We start from the raw sequence: 20,744 nt of genomic DNA on the forward strand, positions 1-20,744 counted from the left end.
TAAAACACTGCGTTCACAGAGCTCAGTTTCACTTTACCACACTTGCCACATACAGATGCATCAAATCAAATCAGAACAAGATGTGATCTTACTGAGAAAGAATCCTTATAATATCACATTACCTCCCCCTGAAAATTCCCCCAAGCATGCATAAAATCCAGAAGACCTTAAGTAGAATATTGAAGAGAGCCTTTAAGGCTGAAAAGCAAGCTGCATTTACCTTCCTTGTATTATATTATATATACATATTACAATTATGTCAGTGATTAAAAGCATTGTCATGCTGCATTATGAACTGTTTTTACATTTAGGATTAGATAATTCTTCTCCGATACCCCCTCAGATTCCTTTTATGTCCTAAGGGCAAATCCTTTCTCTTGGGTCAGGAATGTAATAAGGTAGGTTTTCCTCTCTCTGGGATATTGTGTCTGTCTCACTGTGTTTAAATTGATTCAGAAAGCTCTTCAGAGCAAAATACAGTATTTTCTTTGTATATGAGCCAGCGGTTGACTAACCCTTGGGGAATTCTCTGTGTTGAGCATTTTAAAGGTACAGGTTGGGTATGTTTGAACTGCTGATGCTCAGTGAAGACCACTGGGAAAGTGGATTGGCCGTGGCTCTGAGAGAGGCCTTTTCTCTAATGTGGACTCGAGGAAAAAAAAAATAATTGTTCCAACAAATAATTTTTAAATGGTACAATAATTTAGGAAAATTAGCCAGCTCATTTTAATAAGAATGGATCAAGACCAAAATAAAGAGGGAATTACAGTTTATATAAATGTATGAACATACAGTTTAAAGGCATTTAGCCACCAAAAATAAATTTTCTAAAAACAGCAGTTTTCTCTCCATCCACTGTATGGAGTGTTAACACATCCCTCCTGAGAGTTGAACCACAGGCCCTGGGATCAAAACAGAGCAAATTTACCATTTACACTGAAGGGGACTTTCACTTAGATTTGGTATCTCCTTCCAGACCACCAGTTAGCAGAGGTCAGACCCATTGCCAACCAAGGATAACTAATTTAACCCTTTTAATGTTGGTTACTGGTTTTGACAGTGCCCCAGAGTCTAGGATCTTGGAATATGTATCAAGTATAATCAGAGTATCAGGAGTACACTGTGTGTGTTTGTGTCTGCATGTCTGCATGGATGCTTTCGGTTTTCTCCCTCCCTCCCTTCTTGCCTTTCTTCTTTCTTTTCTTCATCTCATTTATTTTAATGGGTACACAGCACCCCTTCTCTTCTGTGCATTTTCTGTAGCATTTAATTAAAAGGCATTTGGGAAATGTTCTCTTCTGTCGAGGCCTTTGACTCTCACAAATGAGCAAACTTTTAGACCTTGAAGTTACCACTTTTTTCCTCAGCTACATCTACATAGTGGGTAGAAAGTTTAGCCCTGAATTCTGTTCTTATCTATGCCACAAACTCATGGTGCACTATTAGGTAAGCTTCTGAACCCCTCTGAACATCAGGAAAACCCTCCTGTGTGAGATGAGGTGTGAGGAGGAGGCAGCCAAGTAGAAAGACATCGGACAAGCAGGCCAGGCAGAAGAGTTGGCATGAGCCAAAGCCCAGTGTGTGCAGCCTACACACCAGGTTCCTGCAAACAGATGAGAGAAGATAAACCAGGAAGGAGCATAACGCAAGCAGCCATGTTACCACATCTATGACGGATGGATTCACATCCATCATGGGTGGCAAGGACCTTAATACCTACAGCCTGGGACCAGGGGACCCATCTTGACTTTTTGCTAAACCAACTATGCTCTTGATACTTGTACTGCAGTTGTGTTACCTGACAAGTGAAATATACAGACATCATTTTGCATGTGCTTTAGATAAAATAACTAACAGGATACTTTTACTTTAAAAATCCAGGTGGCAAAATTTGGCCAAACATTGAGTTTCAGTTAGTTTCAGTCTGGTTTATTTTGCAAGCGCATTCATTATTTATTCCCCAGAGAGTGCTGAAATTCATAAACTTTTAACCAGTTGCTCTGGTATAACCACACTAAATTAATATTCTGTTCATATGCAATGTGGAGATCATTATGAAAGCCACGTATATGTCACAGGCATGTGCCTGAAGTGTCAAATGAAAGATTTTAAAGACTTGAATGATTATGCAATATACACCGGCCAAATATTCCCAAGAAAATCTGCTTATAAAAATAAGTTTTATGGAATAAAAGTACCAAATTAAAAACATATTTTGAGGAATAAATTAGCACTTCTTGAGGAATGAAATTCTTACTTTGGTGGGGAGGTAAAAGACAAAGCAAGAAAACAAAATTGCAGAAATGGCTCAAATTCAAGAAAATTCACCCTCCCCCAGGAGTGATTTCACCATGTGAAGAATGGTGCTTAGCACAAGGCAGGCTTTCTTCCCAGTTCCCCTTTGGAAGGACCACAGAATTTTGCACACACACACACCCTTATTTATTTATTTTAAATTGCCAAGTTTAAACCTGTGTTTCTAGGTAAAGTGCCTTCTTTATTGCTCCAGTGAAAATTCTGTAGGACCAACCTTACTTCCCTTTTTTGACTCTTCAAACATTTTAGTCATGGTAGGGGAAAAGATTTCCATTTCGTGAATGAGATTTCCACAAGCAGATTAAGGAGGAAATATGCCCTTTAGTTTTCTATTCGTTGACAGCATTGCATTGGGAAGAAATCTCTGTGCAAACTGTCCACAAAAACAATAGCTAGGGGCCCAAATTCCAGTGAGATAGAGTGTAGCTTAATCTTGGTCTTTGTTTTTCCTCCTTCATCTGATGCTTTAATGAATTATTTCAAGAGAAACCTATGATAAAGCATCAGATTATTTTTTTCTACAGCCAGTGGGACGTAACATTGAAAGTTAGGGTTACCATTTAAATGCCAGAACCCTTACCCCACAGTTATGTCAACATTGTCATGGTGGGCAAAAATAAATTTTAAAATTCTTTTCATTTATAACAAATAGGAGCCAACTAAGATAACTCTGAATTATGTCATGACTAACTCAGAACCCCAGTCTAAAATTATAGTCTGAAAGGAGACCCTCCTTGGTGGACCCTACAGGCATCTGTGATGCTGAGGTTTATCAGATTGTGGGGAATAGAGCAATCACAGGAAATTGCTTCCGTTTCCTGTGGCTTCTGATTCTCAAAGCACAAATCTAAGGCAGGCAGCCGGTTGGGAGTATATTGAGGCCTGGGACCGCATTGGCTCCAAAGCTTGTTGTTTTCAATAACACATTTCTAATAACACATTCCTCCAGCAAGTATTTACTGAGTTCCTACTATAGGCTGGGCATTGTTCCAGGCACTTGGAACATATCATTGAACAAAACTGATAAAAATCCCTGGCTGTGTGGAATTCACATTCTGGTGGGCGGAGCAGACAATAAATATTAAACAATGTCAGTCAGTAAATTATAGTGTGTTGGAAGTGATAAGGGCCACGGGAAAAAAGGGAGAGCAGCAGGGTAGGGCTTGGAGAGTTCAAGGATGGGGAGGTTGGACAGTAAGTGGGGTCATCAGGACCAGGATCGAGCGGGGTGATGAGTCTCTGTAAGGAGGTGGCATTTGAAGAAGGACTGCCGGAGGTCAAGTTATCCTCGCTCAGTGACCCCATCCTAGACGTGACCACATGTCTCCAGCTGTGGATCTCTATGTTGCCAGCCTCTGGAGGGCATTTTCCTCTAAAACCCTGGCTCTGCTCTGTCTCCCTTGTTTCAGGGGTGGTCAGGTGTGCCTCCAGGTCAATGTGGTCCTCGGGTTTCCTCTCACTCCACCTTTTTTCTTGCCGGACACTTTGTCACACATCCAGCTGACTTCTGGTGACCACTCATCTGTATTCTGGGATGAGGTCACAGTCTCACTTTTCCAGCAGGCCTCCTTGATAAAAGGCTGTTGCACAGAACTGAATTTTGCAGGCAGCATGGGAGAAACAAAAGGTTCAAAACAACAAACTGCTTAAAACTCAAGTGCTATATTGATTTCTATTTGCAACTCCTTAGCCCCTTCCAGCACAGTAATTTCAAATGAACCGGTTTTCCTGCTTAAGCCCACACTCCAACATATTGCTAGACATTTTCTGTCTTTCTTGTCTGATCCCCCCAAACTTACTGGGGCTGGCAAGCTACCACTGGCAAAGAACTTAATACTTCCTTGCCTTAATCGCTTCTGTTGGGGTCCTCCAAAGACACCCCACATGATGACGTGCCCTGTCCCCTGCCATTTACTGTGTCCTTTGTTCTCTCCTTTACTTTCTTTTTTTGTTTCCCTATCTCTTAAAATACCGGTCTCGTCATTGTTTTCAATTTCTTCCTTTTTCATCCTCTGTACAGTCTCCATTGGTCAGGGGTTTTCAAGTTGGGCTTTGTGAAATCTTTAAAATACTGTGTAGGTGTTTTTTAGTTTACCAAAGATAACATGGGGTAGGGAAGGGGCCCACATTCCTGCATCAGCTGCAGTCTTTCTTAGATTCTCAAATCTTTATGTCCAGGATTGTCTTCTCTGTGGGATTTCTCTACCAGAGATGTCCTGGAGGCATCTCCACTATGATACGTTCCACACAGAACGGTAATCGTCACCAAATCTCCTGGCCCTCCGATGCTGTTATTGTCTCAGATCTTTCAAGCTGGAGACTTCGGTATCACCTGTTACTCCTCTCTCTAATTCATCACCCACAAATTATTCCATAATGTCTTTCACATCTAGCCCCTTACTATTCATCCTCCTGGCTACTGCTGTAGTTCAAGGTCACAGCTTTCTTGGATGATTATAGCAACTCCTAGATGGGTTCATTGCCCAGTCTTTGCTTAGTGCCTCTGTGATGCTGCTAGAGTTACCTTTTATAAGAACAAATCTGATCATTGCCCTGCTTAAAACCTGCTCTTGGTTGCCTGGGATCTGGTTGCCTTAGGGCACTCAACTCCCCTTATAATTTTTCCCCAGGCTGCCTCTGCAGCACTCATCCTACAGCCACTCACCAGCATGTGCACATATACACATGCATACACACACATATGCACAGACACGCACACACATTCCCCAATCCTATACTTGGCACCATTTTCCAACACATTGTGTTTTTCTTAACACTGGGCCTCTGTATCTCTCTTCCCTTCTTCCTCAATTCACTTTTTCCTGTGTCAGCCTCCCTTTCTTCCTTCTGAATTCAGCTCAGTTACCCTGTTTATGAAACCTTCCCTTCTTCACTATTTTATTAGTACCTATCCCATTGTTTCCCATTCACCTTATTTAGACTCAGGCACAATGCCTATGTCTCATATATGTTTTGCCCATGGCACACAAATGAATTAATCCCTATAGCCTACTGTCTGGGCTTATGCTCTTTCTCTAAACTCTATGCCTTCTACTAATAAGCTAAAGAAAATTACAATCTAGGTATAGAACATGTAGTGGATACTCATATTGTGTGTATGGAGATTTTGCTTTTATATACTTAGATGTACTGTTAATAGGGGGTCAAGATGTTTAGGAGGGTACTGCACACCAGGGTGGCTTGTGAATAAGAGTTGATTGAAAAATGATAGAGTTGATACTTCTACAGGTTGAAAAGCATGCCAAAGCAGAGGGGCTTGCTTTCCACCTTGGTTTGGTAGGACAAACCTGGAAAAGCCCTGGGCAATGGGCCTGCTAGTTTTCTATGATGTGGGCAGCATGAGTGAAGCAAAAGAATCATGCATTCTTCTGAGTAGCTTACTTTTAATTGCCAAGCAAATGTGTCCGTGCATTGAAGGCTAATTTTTAGACAGTATTCGTTTCTGCATTCCCGCAGCCAACCTTGGATAAGATCCAATGGACATGTCTTATTCTGTCTTGCCTTTTCAGTGTTTAGCACAGTAACTGTCATATCATAAATAAGCTTTGAGTGAATAGTGAATGAATGCGTCAGCTCAGCAGGGACTGTGGGCAGATTTCCAAAGGGATAATTTTGCCTACTTGCCTGCCTCCTTCCTTTCTTCCAGTAGTTCTTGAGACGTGCCTGTGCTTCTGTGATCAGCAGTCACCATCCATCTCTACACACACACACACACACACACACACACACACTTGCCTTAATCTATTTTTAATTGCCAACGGAAAGTTCTCCCAGCACTTACCGTGTAAGACCCTCCCTTAGCAATGTGACGAGCAGTAGGCCTTCAGGGAGAGCCATGACCGTGGATGTAGTTTTGGACTGTGGCTGGTACCAAAAACACTTCTCTACCTCCCATCTTCAAAAGATTTCATTAAAACGAATTGTCAACTTTTCTCCCAATATTAAAAATACTCTCTCCAAATCTACTTGAAATTCAAATACATTTTATTGTAACTGTGATTATTTTAACCTATATTTTAGTGATCAAAATTATATCAGAATTTCTAAACTTGAAGGCCAGTTCAAGAGCTGATTGTTCTAATGTTCAGAATCAGACTTCAGTGATGTGGAGGGAGTATGGTTGCTTTCGTAGGGCATTGAAGACAGAGACCACCCATTCAAAGTTGGATCTCATTTTTCATTTACGTTTTTTATTTTATTCTTAACTTTTGCATTTTCTCAGAATCACACTGCATGTTCAGATCCTTTACTAGTAATACCTATGTGCTTAGGCTTCATGTGGATTGCTGAAATCATAACAATTAGGAAATAAAGGCTAATATTCTGTGTACTTCTAGATACTGGTGCTCCTAGTAGCTTGATTTTCCAACAGGAAAACTTTGTGCCTACCTTTGTAATCAAGGGGACTAAAAATTAAATCTTCTCTGTTCTTCTTAGGGATAGTCATTGTGTGTGTGTGTGTGTGTGTGTGTGTGTGTGTGTGTGTGTGTGTAAGTAAACATTAATCACCCTAAAGTTAAAAGTGCAAGTGTACTATTATAAATATTATTATACCTATTCATCCTACCTTTAAAAGTTTTAATAGGAAAATAAGCATTATGTTTCCTTTTTTTTTTTTTTTTTTTTTTTTTTTGGAGACAGAGTCTTGCTCTGTCACCCAGGCTGGCATGCAGTGGTGCAGTCTCAGCTCACTACAGCCTCTCAGGTAGCTGGGACTACAGGTGTGTGCTAATTTTTATTTTTATTTTTTGTTAGAAATGAGGTCTTACTATGTTGCCCAGGCTGGTGTTGAAAGCCTGGGCTCAAGCAATCCTCCCGCCTCAGCCTCCTAAAGTATTGGGATTACAGGTGTGAGCCACTGCACCCAGCCCAAAATAAGCATTATTTTGACAACAGGTTGAATAGTAAAATTGCTATTAGTGTAGAGAGAAACTATCCATTAACTGTCTTTTCTGAATCTGGCAGAAAACCAAGCCCATAGGTGAGGGAATTTTAATGTTCTGGGATACAATCTGGCTTCTGAAATCCTTAACTTGGATATAAATGCAATTGCAATGGATGGTAATGCTTTCTCCATATGCTGGACTTGTAGGAATGATCGTGCATAAAAGTGACAAATTCATTTGATCCTTCGGAGAGGTTGCATTTATAGCCACTTTCTTAGCTCCTCTGGCCTTTCTATTTTCCTCATCTAGGAGCCAGTTGTGGAACAGGAAATTGGGATTTAACTGCACCTCCTTTGGGGCTAGAGCTCAAATCAGAAACCTTGGCTCTTACCATGTTTGCTGGATTTGTTCATTACAGAGATGAAATAGAAGGTGCCTCTTTGGAGAATGGTTTTCCAAATAATTTCATTCCATGACTACACAGTTAAAATAATTTTGCCTATCTGTGTTTAATAGTCTTTTTTAAAAGTATCTCTAGAATAGATACTACTGAATCCTTACTTGCTTAACTCTATATCTTTCTTTTTGGTAATTAAGCCCCTAATCAATTTGCTTAAGAAGAGTTTACTGGTTTTGTTGTCATTTGGCTGAAACAAAGTCGATATTTAAAAGGATATGGTACAAAATTAAATCTGCTCAGTAACTTGTAGAAACGATGTGCACAGAGTCTTAGAATAGTTTGCAGACGTCACTTTACTTCTCCATGTAAAATCACAATAGGACTTAAATACAGGCCACTCCAGGAAAGAAACCCTGAGAAGCTCTTTAACAAAAGGCACCTTATTGGATGGTAAGAGAAGCCTCTTAAGAGACAACAGTTACATTTTCGTTTTAGTAAAATAGCTTAGAACTCAGAAAACAAAATTTTAAGAGAAGGAGCACTTTTATAGTTTCTAGAAGGAATTAGGGGCCTGTCTTAGCCTGTTTCTGTTGCGATAACAAAATATCTTAACACTGGGTAATTTATAAATAATAGAAGTTGATTTCTCACTGTTCTCGAAGCTGGGAAATCTAAGGTCAAGACGTCAGAAGATTCAGTGTCTGGTGAGGGCTCATTCTATGCCTTATAGCTGGAGCCTCTGGCTGTGTCCTCACACAGAAAGGGAGAGGGCTCCCTCCAGTCCCTTTATAAGGTCACTAATCCCATTCATGAGGGCTCTGCCCTCTTAATCACCTCCTTAAGGCTCCACCCCTTTTTTTTTTTTTTTTTTTTTTGAGATGGAGTTTCATTCTTGTTGCTCAGGCTGGAGTGCAATGGAGTGATCTCGGCTCACTGCAACCTCCTCATCCTGGGTTCAAGTGATTCTGCTGCCTCAGCCTCCTGAGTAGCTGGGATTACAGGCACCTGCTACAATGTCCAGCTAATTTTTTGCATTTTTAGTAGAGACAGGGTTTCTCCATGTTGGCCAGGCTGGTCTCAAACTCCTGACCTCAGGTGATCCACCCGCCTTGGCCTCCTAAAGTGCTAGGATTACAGACATGAGCCACCATGCCTGGCGAAGGCCCCATCTCTTAATACACCCACACTGGTGATTAAGTTTCAACATACGGATTTCAGGGGGGATACATTCAGACCATAGCAGGGCCCTTAAGGCACTTTGAAGAATGAGGATGTTTCCTTTTGACCTAAATAATATAAATAACATCAACCAATATTATGAATATTTACTTCTTAGAAATGCTTCTCAAAAACTCACATTTCCTTCAGTTTTTAGGTCACCTTAATATTAAGTCACTACTGTGATTCTATTTATATGAGTTTGAGCCTGCGACATGTGCATTCCTTAGGGTAGGGTGGAGGGTCAGCTAGATAAATTATGTCACAAATTTTACATTTATACCTAGTTATTATATAATCCAAGGTAATAGCAAAACTGAAAAGATAGAGATTCTGAATTAACAGTGCATCAATTTTTCAAGCATCTTTAGTAAATTTTAGAATATATCATGGATTAGAAACTATCTGCTTTTTCAAATCATGCACCATTTTGCATACTTGAACTGATGTTAGCGTATGATGTTTTTTGGCTTTGTTCTGTTAACAACTCTGCACAAAGTTCAGGTTTCTCCATCTTTCCACTCATCTCTACAACTTGGACGATGAGGACAGAGGAATACAGAGAAGTCGTCATTGATGTGAGGTTCCCAGGTTATTAACTGAGGCCAGTAAGAAACCCACCGGAAAATACTGTATCATAAAAATATGTTCCACAGCCAGGCGCAGTGGCTCACGCCTGTAATCCCAGTACTTTGGGAGGCCGAGGCAGGTGGATCATGAGGTCAGGAGCTCAAGACCAGCCTGGCCGATACAGTGAAAACCCGTCTCTACTAAAAATACAAAAATTAGCTGGGAGTGGTGGCACATTCCTGTAGTCCCAGTTGCTCAGGAGGCTGAGGCAGAAGAATCACTTGAACCCGGGAGGTGGAGGTTGTAGTGAGCTGAGATCATACCACTGCACTCCAGCCTGGGCAACAGAGCAAGACTCTGTCTCACTCTGTCTCAAAAAAATAAAATATGTTCCACTTTGACTCAACCCATCTGTGTGTGTGTGTGTGTGTGTGTGTGTGTGTGTGTCTGTGTCTGTGTCTGTGTATGTTGTAGCAGAAGTTGTGATTAAGATGCAGTCTTGTGCTTCCATGGAAAAACACTTGCGGGGCCCTACCCCAGTCAGTCTGAAGGAGAGATGTAGCTCTGGGGAAGTCAGATTCCATTCTACCTGGCTGTTCCTTCAACCTTCTTCCTATTCTCCCACAATTTCCTGGTACCAGACTTCATCACCAAGTATACTTTTGTGAGTTTTTCTTTGGAGGCGTGGGGTGGGGGTGGGGGGTAATATCTTTATTGAGATATAATTTATCTACCATGTAATTCATCCATTTAAAGTGTACAGCAATTCGTATGTTTTGATATATTCTCAAAGCTGTGCAACCAATACCACATGAATTTTAGAACATTTTCCTTACCCTACAAAGAAACTCCATACCCTTTTGCTGTCATCCCCAATTTCTCTATTCACCCACCTTTTTTGATATATAGATTTACCTATTCTGGATACACATATAAATGGAATCATGCAGTATTTATCTTTTCTTGGACTGGCTTCTTTCATTTAGCATGCTGTCAAAGTTCAACCATGTTGTAATGTGTATGCGTATTTCATTCCTTTTAATAGACTTTTGTTTTTAAATGTGAAATGATAGTGTTCTGCTGCAGTGAAACATAGTCCAGCTTTCCCTGGGGAGGTCTGGGGAGGTGATGGGGTGGGGTGGGGGTCATATTTTAGGGTAGTTCATTTCTCTTCTTCAGATCCAACATTATAAAGCCCTTTGTTCAGATAAAACATCTACCTTGTTAAAGAACTTTGCCTTTCTTACACATAAGAAAAAATAATTTTGTTACACATTTGTACCTAAAAGCAGGATTCAAATAACAGCCAGGATGAAGTCCATTTATTTATTCATTTTTAACCAAGAAGCGTATTTTTTTTATCTCGTCCTAATTCTTAATATTCACAAATCAGAAATAAGAAATTGCTTTATTTTTATAAAGAGAATGCTGGTTTGTACCCAAAGTCTTGAGTCCTCTGGGTATTTTCTGGTATAATTTTATAGTTATGTCAGAAACTGAAAGATGCCTTGATATTTATATTAACCAGTTTGAATTGAAACAGGCATTTTGTGAAGTCTCAGGGAGATCCCTCCCACAGCAGAGGCTGTTTCAGGTTTTTAAATAATCTGTTAGGAAGGAAGATTGATGGGTGCCACCAAAACAATTTAAATTATTTTATTTATCTAAAATTAAAGTGCATATTGATATATAAGGCCTATTTCAGTCCTGATAGTCTGTGATTCATGTTTTTTTCTATGTCTGCCTAGTGAAGCATTTAGGAATCCAATTACAAGGTATCCCCAATATAATCCACATCATGACAGTTGTAAAACTTTCAAAAATGTTGCATTTATCAAGTAATACACAAAACTGGAGGGTATGGACCTTATTTCAGGCAGAAAGTTTTGAGGGATTCTTGTGGAAAGTGTTCTTTTAGGCAAAACATTTCAGTCTTTCTTGCAAATCAGTTTTAATATAAATTAAATTTTAATAGATTCTAAATTATTTTCCCATTTTTTTCTTTTCAGAAATATTTCTGGACTACTACCTAAAGAGTAATACTACCTAAAGAGTAATAGGCTTATAACATAAAGTCAAGAAACACTGAAAATTGAGCTTACTTGAAATAGTTTACTTCTTTATATCCCATCTTATGTCAAAGTAGAAGACTTTCTTAATATCTTTCCCCAGCAAATCCCACAGAAGTTTCAAATTATCGAATCCTGTTCAGTGTATTAATTAACTCAAGCTGCATTTATGAGCTCACCTGGTAGAGTAACATAAAAAGATTTTGAAACTATCAAACATTTCCAGTTTGACATTCTGAGAAGAGAATGTTTCAGGTTTATTTTCTGCCTTTTAAAAATATAATCACCACAACAAATGGTGGCATCTTAATGGTTCAAGAGAGAGAAATGTAGCAAAGGCATGAATTGGAAATACAACTGGGGGTGGAGCAAGTGTGCTCAGCCTTCCACCAGTGACTCACCAGTGAACCCAGTGAACTGCCAGCCAGAAAGGCTGTTCCATTTTCTTAGATGTTTATATATGGAACACACTGCTTTCTAAGCCCTTAATTCTATTTTCTATGAAGGCCATAACACCACCTGTGTGTGCACATGGGTGTTTGTGTGTATGTGAGAGAGATCATATGTATTTGAAAAGTATGACCATATATTTTGCTTTTACATGTAGCTTGTGTTGTGATGAACTTGGCGTCGTACTTTGTAGAAATCTTTTAAATTGATAAAGCAGTTCTGTGGGATTTGAGAAACATTAGATACTGACAGAAAGACTGGCGTGAAAAGTACATGCGCAGGGGAGCTGTCTGGAAACTGGTGAGGGTTGAGCCTGAAGCTTTGCGTTTCCACCCTCCACTGTTTTTAGCAGTGCTTAAGGGTAATATTTTTATTGCAACAGTGGAATTCACCTTCTTGATGTTAAGAAACTGGCTGATGTAAAGAGTGGACAGACTTTTGAGGCAGCCAGGTGTGTATCTATGGATTAGTGATTCCCTCGGGCAGGGTTTGAATGGGGATGTGCAGATCTTGCACACACACATTTGAGCCTTGTGGTAGCATTCTGAAGAAGTCACTTAGAAGGGAGGACACTTATCGATCCAGAGAACTGTGTTTCTGAGTGGGAATTGGTGGAGAGGAGACTGAAGGAAAGCAGAAGTGTACTTCCCAGCCTCATGAGCTGCGTGAATGGCGGCTTTATTTGGAGAGCTGCGAGCCATGGACTGCATGTGTCCTTTCATCTGGAGGGTTAGGAGCAGACCAAGGGAAAACTGCCTGCTCTAAGCTAATAGTGAAATAACAAAGTGAGAAGAAAGGACCCTGATTAGCTCAGTAAAGTCCATTGTGGCATCTATTTTGCTGCTACTGAAAGAAAAGCTTCACTTTCCCATTTCTTCCTGTAGCTCTCCAAGCCTCCTTGGTGGACATCCAGGGCTCGGCTTCCCAAAGAAACTCCCTTAAAAGAAAGAAGCACCTTCTGCCTCCTTGATTGCTAAACCAGCTTGTGATTTCTCCCACCTTTCTATGGGCTCCCGGAGCCCCAAAGGAGTGGAAGAAACAGTGGAAGAAATACTGAGTCGTCGCTCATTTTGCTCCCATTCGATGACAGTTAATAAAACATCATTTCATTGGTTTGCTATGGGCTCATGAGGTGTTCATTTCCTCAGTCACCAGTTCCCTAAGGCTAATGCTTGCAGCCCCAATTGGAAAACTGAAGACATGGACCCATCGGGAAGCTCAGTGTCGGGACTTGGCTTTTCTGGGGAAATTTCCTGGTCCTGATGTCCTGGCCCTGTTTATTCAGACAGAGAGAGTTCAGAGTGGCTGCGCCGAGAGAGTTGGCATGCCACATTGTAATTTACACCATCTATCTCTTTCTGACTCTCGGGCCTCTGGCAAATTGCATGTCTATGTGTTGGATTAGTTTGGAATTTAATCATGCATTATTTTCCCTCCAATTAAATTATTTATATATTTGATTAACGTTTTCACTGCTGGGAAGTCAAATTTTCAATGAAACCACAAATAAACTCGTGCCCATTGAATTTCAGGCCAGCTTCATATGGGGTCAATTCGTCCATCGAATGTTAAGAATTCATTGCCTATCACTTTTCTTATCTACCTTGGATTTTGGTGAGAAAAAGAATGTGTTTTTTTACTTAGTCCTAGGAATGTGATACAAACAGTGAAGTTTGGCCTAATGTATGGCCCTCCCTTCGTTGGGGTACCTTTTATAGCGCAGGATCCTGATTTTCAGTCATTCCTACTGCCTTTTCTTTTCTCTGGCACTAGAACGTACCTCCTTCTAATTTTGCTTTCTCAGGCTTGAGGGCTCACCTGTCAGATGTTAGTACGAGAAGGAAACAGAGCTCATCCACTTTGGGGATTAGCAGTCAATGGCCCATAGGCCAAATCCAGCTGCTTGTTTCTGTGCAGCCTATGAGCTAAGAATGGTTTTTAGACTTTTTAAAAGTTGAAAAAAAAGTCAAAGAATATTTTGTGACCCGTGAAAGTTTTCCACATTCATAAATGATCAGATAACCCATTCATTTAAATGTTGTCTGTGGCCGCTTACAGCCCTGTAAAGCCTAAAATATTTACTATCTAGCCTTTACAGAAAATGTTTGCCAACACCTGATCTAATTCATTACTCTAATTTTACAGATGAGAAAAGTAAGGTCCAAATAGGTGAATTGGTCTGTCCAAAGGTACACAACTCATCAGAAATTGTCTGGAATCAGTGCTCTGCCTACTTGATATAGGCCCTCAGATGAACACTCACTGCAGAGGGCAATGTACAATGTATTTTCTTTTTTTTTTTTTTTGAGACAAGTTCTTGCTCTCCCAGGCTGGAGTGCAGTAGTGCAATCCTGGCTCACTACTGCCTTGACCTCCTGGGCTCAAGTGACCCTCCTGCCTCAGCCTCACAAGTGGCTGAGACTACAAGCCTATACCACCACACCCTGATTTTTTTTTTAGACATGGGATCTCGCTGTGTTGCCCAGGCTGGTCTTGGAGCTCAAGTAATCCTCCTGACTCAGCCTCCCAAAATATGGGAATTACAGGTGTGAGCCACCATGCCTGGCCCAATGCAGCTTTTTAAAGGAAAGTAAATATTTTGAACACATGCACATGTTAAGTCTGTGAGTTCTTAGAATTTTAATTTTCACTTGAAATCTAGTTCTAGGAAATATGTTAAGCTTAAAATACATTTGAACTGCTTAAACAGGCAGAGAGATGCCTCCCTTTTTCCTTATAGCAATTGATTACATCCTCTGTGCAGCATTTAAGCAGCAAAGAAGAGGAAGATTGACTTGGTTCCCCAGCCTCCTAGGTGTAGAATTTCATTTAAAGAAAAATAACTGTGGTCTCAATGCAAGTTTGAACTTAAGAGCAGTTCCAGAAAATTGCAAAAATATATTAGTTGGGACTCGGGTCTAAGGGATTGGAAAGGGAACATTCCCAAGATGCTAACCTTATGAAAATGAGGTTGCTTTAAGTGCCTAACATAAGTTTCCCCCACCCCTCCCCACATGGAGACAACAGCAAGGGTGTTCATGCTTGCTGACTGGTGTGGGATTTCCTGCCACTCAACTTTCCACACATTGTCTCAGTGGCAAAGGTAGAAGAAGCTGGGTGCGGTATAAATAGGAAATGATTGGGATTTTTCCAGGCACTGCCCTCCTCCGCTGGTTGCCAGTTCTCCCTTCTCTGCTCAGTGCCGGATCCCTCAACACCATTGTAGGCAGATTCTATACCTTCCCCGTCACTTTGGATAACTAAAGTGTCCAATTTAAATGTCCAATCTCAGGTCCAATCCAGAGCCTTCCCTTCCCTGTCAGCAGCGAGGCATAGGCCTCAAGGGAACTGGCAGGCTGTTTGCCCTCCCTTTGCCACCTCACCTAAAGGAGCTGGGGCCTGGGAGTGCTGCCAGGAGATGCCTTCCCTTTCTTTCTAGGGTCCAGCTCCTCCAGTGCGTTGGATGAGACAGGAAGGGAAAATATGAGAGTCTCTTTCTTTACTGGCCACTGTTGGCACCTCCTTCTTAGCCACCCCTGCTCCCTTGAGTAGCACCAGGTTTCCCTGATGCCCTCCTCCTCAGGGGCAGACATGCAAGCCTGACTTTCCCCTGGGGTGTATGTGAGTTTTATGCAGGGGTATTTCCCACATCCTCACTGCTGGAGACATGACTGAGCACACAGCATTTTAGGTGAGCCCTGGCAAGCTAACCCAAGTTTACCTACGTCATGGATGTCCACTTGACCCACAGAAAACTCATGCCTTCTCGCCATGCCAAGTGGTGGCAGTCTCTCCCTGGCCAGTTCTCTCCTGCCATGCGTGGCCCTCACCCTGTTCCTCAAAGGCACCAGGCTCTGTTCTTCTGCAGGTACTTCTGTGTCATCAGTCCGCTGTAGTGTCCCATTCTCCTACCCCATCCTTCCCTGCACACCTGATGTGTCTACTCATCCTTCAGGTCCTGCTCTAAATGCTGCTTCATTGGAGAAGCGGACCCTGATTCCTGATGCTGCACACTGACCTATGATCCCATTACATGTTTTTATAAAACCCTGTTATCTCCCTTCATAATGCCTATCACAACTGTAATTGTATAGTAATTTAAGCCATGACCTGTTTCCCTCTGGTAGACTTAATTCCTTGGGGCAAGAATCATGTCTGTCATGTTCTCCAGCACAGGGCCTGGTGTGAGTGGCACCCAGCACATCCTCATAAAAGCATGAGAGAGAACAGGGAACTAATAAGACATGGATCCAACCTTAAGCAGTTGGCTCAGCACAAATTATAATTCAGTTTCCCAATTTTACCTTTTTCTTTCTCCCTCCTGTGTTCCTTCCTTATTCTTCCCTTTCGTTCTGTCTCCCTCACTCTCTGCTTGCCTTCCTTGCTTCCTCCCTCCCTTCCTTCCTTTTTTCTTTCCCTTTCATGTGCATTAATCCAAGGATCCAAGCTTTATTTCCAATGACTTGGAAAACTGAACCAAGAGCAACTGTTATGGAGTGTTTTTGTATGATCATTTCTTTTTCTCCCGTTTGAGAATCCATAGAACCCCTCTGTAAGATGTGAGCTTGGTTTCCAAGGCTGGGCTTCAGCACACATTTGGGAAAGCCCTGGTCTTGTGTATGGGCTACAAAGACTTACTAGAAGCAGACGTGCGGATTGAACGTTGTCCCCTGTCCAGAACATCTGTTCTCTTCCTATACCTGTGTGCATCATCATAACTTTTAAGAAACACTGACATGGAGCATGGTTGGCTTTTCATAGGAAACCCACATCTGTTTGCCGTGGGGTTGCTCCCCAACCACTGCAGTTTCTGTGTCATTTTTGGAGCTACTGATGGGACATTGGCTCTCTTCTTGTGTGCTGCAATGTACCACTCTCTCTCTGCTGTTCATCAGGTTTTTCTGGGAGCTGCTCCAAGGAGAGGAGATAGAGAACAACAATTTCTTTTCTCTGTCCTCACCCAGTTTTAAACTCCAGAAACAGCATAGAAAACTTTACTTTTGTAAAACTTTTTTTTACCTAAAGCGATAGGCCATCTAGTGGAGTAACTGGGAAAGGCCCACTCTGAGGGCAGAACTTCACCTTCAGACTCAGAGCGACCACCGCTTTAGGAGCCCTGGACTCTGCAGGAAAGTAATGAGAGGTTGTGTCACTACCACGCGAGGCACGGAGCCAAGGGAGCTTTCTCTTATTGAACGAAGTTTTTTGGTGATGTAGTTCTATGTATACTTCAGAAAGTGTTCCCACAAGCCTTAAATTAAGGCAAATAAAATGCAGAATCACCAGAAAATAAAGACCAACAGCATCAACCTAGGATACAAATGTCTTCAGTAGTCCATAGCTGGACATTGAAATAGTATGCTCAACCTGTTGAAATTGACCTTAATTTGATTCAAATTAAGAAGCTTCTCTTCCTCTCATCCTGCAATAGGTTTCTAATGATTCCTAATTGTATTAATCCAAGAAATTAAATGATTCTAAAACCATGAATTGGTAAGTAATTCAGAGAACTTCATCTTTATGTTAAAAACCGTATTAATAGAATTTTAGAGCTAGAAAGTCCCTTAGCAACTAGTGAATCCAGTCATTTATTTTCTACAAGAAGAAAACCAAGGCCCTGAAAGACTAACTTATTTGTTGATGACCACACAGTCCTCTTCCTCAGTATAATTCTTTTCTCTGCAATTCTTATTCAGGAAGCAGTCTGATTAACCCTGAGCTAAAGTTTCATTTGCAAGTGCTTTTGGTTTTTTTGTTCTGGAATTGTGCATGTCTGTGTGTGCCTTCCCTTTTTGAAGCCTAAGCCACGGTGCTAACCCATGGCCCAGCGTGTGAGAGTTGGAGAACATCTCTGCAGTTGTTTAGCCTCAATCGCCAGCCTTGGCAAGGAAAAATGACAGAGGTTCAGAAAGGTCAACAGTGGCTCACCTCATTTCATAACTAGCTGGTCCCAAACCTGGAATTGAACTCTGCTCTTCAGATGGCCAATGTACTGTAGTATATTTCCTGGAATGCCAGGCTCCATCCCGGTCTTGCCACTCCCACTGGTTAGGAAGCATGCATACACAGTTAGCAAAAGCAAATTTACTTGAGAAGTGTACTAACTGGAATTTTTATAATCTGTAATATGGTAAAGTTATTCTTGTGGTCTTTAGAATTTTTAAGATTGGGGTATTTTCTGCATTTTCTTCTGTTGCCTTCAGAAATGATGAATACATTTCCATTTGATTTCTCTCTCTTTTTCCAAACCCCAGCATATAAATAACGACCATATTCATGGAGAGAAGAAGGAGTTCGTGTGCAGGTGGCTGGACTGCTCAAGAGAGCAGAAACCCTTCAAAGCCCAGTATATGTTGGTAGTGCATATGAGAAGACACACGGGCGAGAAGCCTCACAAATGCACTGTGAGTACAAAAGTGGGTGGCAGGCACACTTGGGTCCTTCCCCATACTCATAAGAGCTGTGCAAACTGATGACACCAGCTCAGGGGAAGCGTGGTTGAGTGGCAAGAGAAGAGGACTAGAGTATTGTCTGGTGATAAATGCTTCGGTGTTTGAGTGACTGAGTTGGACAGCGCAGCTCTGCACAGTGGCAAGGGGGCAGTGGTGGCTGGCACTGGGAATGAATAGAGGGCCACCCTGCTGGCCGCAGCCCAACAGCTTATGGTACCATGGGGCTCGGAAGGCAAAGGGAAGTGCCAGCTTCCAACTTACAGAGTTGAAGTTGACTTTTAAAACAGCTAATCCCTATAGCAGGTTTTAAAGTTTTCCCTTCCTTTCCTAGTGAGTCCTCAGGCATAGGCGTATGGAATGGGATGGGGCTGCCGCAAGGTTGTGCATTCTTCGCTGAGGTGCCCACGAGGCGCATTGGGCACGCTGAGCCCTGGTACTTTACATCTTAAAGGCCCTTTACAAACATGATCAAATTCCATGTCTTTGTATGGACACAAAGCTATATTAATGAACTTTGTGCTGAATCTGAAATCAGTGGGAATTTGAGGAGATCAATGAGCAGATAATGAAACCCATTGTCCACATTGAGCGGTCTATTAAAAAAAAAACTTCAGGACTTTTACTGGCACTGAAAACTCTTTATCTGGAACTGCACCAACCTACATCTGAATCCCAATAAATGCAGAGTTTAGTGGACTTTTTGTTCCTGGGTTTTGAAAAGCTGCTGACCCTTGAAACATCAGTTTTTCATCAACTTGGAGGGCGTGTTAGGCATAAGCTGCTGTTGCCATTGTGCAGAGTAATCCAGATTTACCTGTTGTCCTCAGTTTGAAGGTTGCACAAAGGCCTACTCGAGACTAGAAAACTTGAAAACACACTTGAGATCTCACACTGGAGAGAAACCATACGTCTGTGAGCACGAAGGTTGCAACAAGGCTTTCTCAAATGCCTCTGATCGCGCCAAACACCAAAACAGAACGCATTCCAATGAGGTAAGCATCCTCAGTGGGCACGGAGCTTGCATAAGGAAACAAAGAACTATCCTGGGGAGGGCACATGGGAAGGCGCAGTGTGTTCTGTTTTGTTTTCCCCTTGGCCATTCCCAGCATAAGTGGGCTCTGCCCCTGCAGGTGAAGGCTTGGGCTTCCTAGGTGGGACTGGAAACTGGATCTTATTTGGAGAATAATAAGAGATGAGGAAGAAACTTCTTAAAACCCCTGCGAACTTACTAGTTTCATGTTGTTTTGAACTGCCACCTACTGGTCAAACAGTGGGAGCATTTGACTTGGAATCTGAGCCAGTCACTCTGCCCAAAATAGCAGGAATCCATGCAAAGGATGACCCCATAAGCCCCAAGGATATATTAAGAAGTAGCATGTTGACAGCTGACAGCTTCCTGCTAAGTCATCCACTTTTATTTGCTTCCTCCAAGTGGTATCTTCAAATGGTATTATGTCAAAAAAGATTTTTACAGAGCAACCAGCCTTGGCTAAATGCAATTTCAGACATTCTAAATTCCAAAGGATCTTGGAAAATGGTCTCAGAAACCCAGAATACTTTCTAGGCAGTTACTTAAGAAAACATATTGAGTAAAGCTTCAGGGTGATTCCTGTTGTGTTACTGTTATTTTTAGGTAGTGATCCCCCCTAAATTGTAGAGAGGCATAAGAATGAAAATTATTCCAAATTCATTGCTTACATTTTAGTGAACATCTCCCTACAGACTTCCAATTTGGCCTTGGAGGTCTAGCTCAAATTCTGGCTTGTCTGTGAAATCTTCTCTTGAATGTATCGAGAGATTAACAAAAGGACTCCCCACATTTTGAGTGGAAATAGGATAGCTAACCAGAATTTGTTAACATGAGACATAGTTCAGCACCACAGCGTGTCATCAGTTTGCTTGAAATGTGTTAGAGAAGGAACATTGTGCACACATGAGACCCTGGAGTGGCTGTCATTTGATCTCACCAGTGCAGGTCAAACACATTCATGATCTTTCAGACAGAGCTGGGCAGAGAGAATCTTGATAGAAACAAAGTGAGCCATTCTGCTCAGTGGACTTTTGGCTTTAAGGTGGCAAAGATGGTTCTCACCATGTTTTCTTCAGCTGAAACTGACAGAGCAAAAACATCTCTAAAGGGATTAACTGCACTCTGTAAAAAGCACACTCACTCACAAACTCACACATGTAAGTTCATATATATACCAACTTTCTGTGTGAAAAGGTCATGGAAACTGGAGTTATTCGGAATCTCATTTTCTAACTGTTTGAAGACATTTTAAAGATGCCACATCTCCATTTTTAATGTAAAAATGCTTTTACAGTATGCAGTAGCTGGGATATAATCTATTATACTTGTTTT

The 20,744-nt window shown here is 41.5% G+C and overlaps 1 protein-coding gene across 3 annotated transcripts in view; it reads left to right on the forward strand.

Annotated features, from left to right (window-relative positions):
* GLI3 (GLI family zinc finger 3) overlaps positions 1 to 20,744 on the forward strand; it is a 276,529-nt gene that overhangs the window by 240,660 nt on the left and 15,125 nt on the right. For all 3 annotated transcript variants that reach the window (XM_063708513.1, XM_063708512.1, XM_055347697.2), the window contains 2 exons: positions 18,185 to 18,334; positions 19,210 to 19,374. In XM_063708513.1, the coding sequence (XP_063564583.1) occupies positions 18,185 to 18,334; positions 19,210 to 19,374 (315 nt within the window). The remainder of the gene's footprint in view (positions 1 to 18,184; positions 18,335 to 19,209; positions 19,375 to 20,744) is intronic.

Source organism: Gorilla gorilla, chromosome 6 (assembly GCF_029281585.2).
Source record: "Gorilla gorilla gorilla isolate KB3781 chromosome 6, NHGRI_mGorGor1-v2.1_pri, whole genome shotgun sequence".
NCBI classification, from domain to species: Eukaryota; Metazoa; Chordata; class Mammalia; order Primates; family Hominidae; genus Gorilla; species Gorilla gorilla.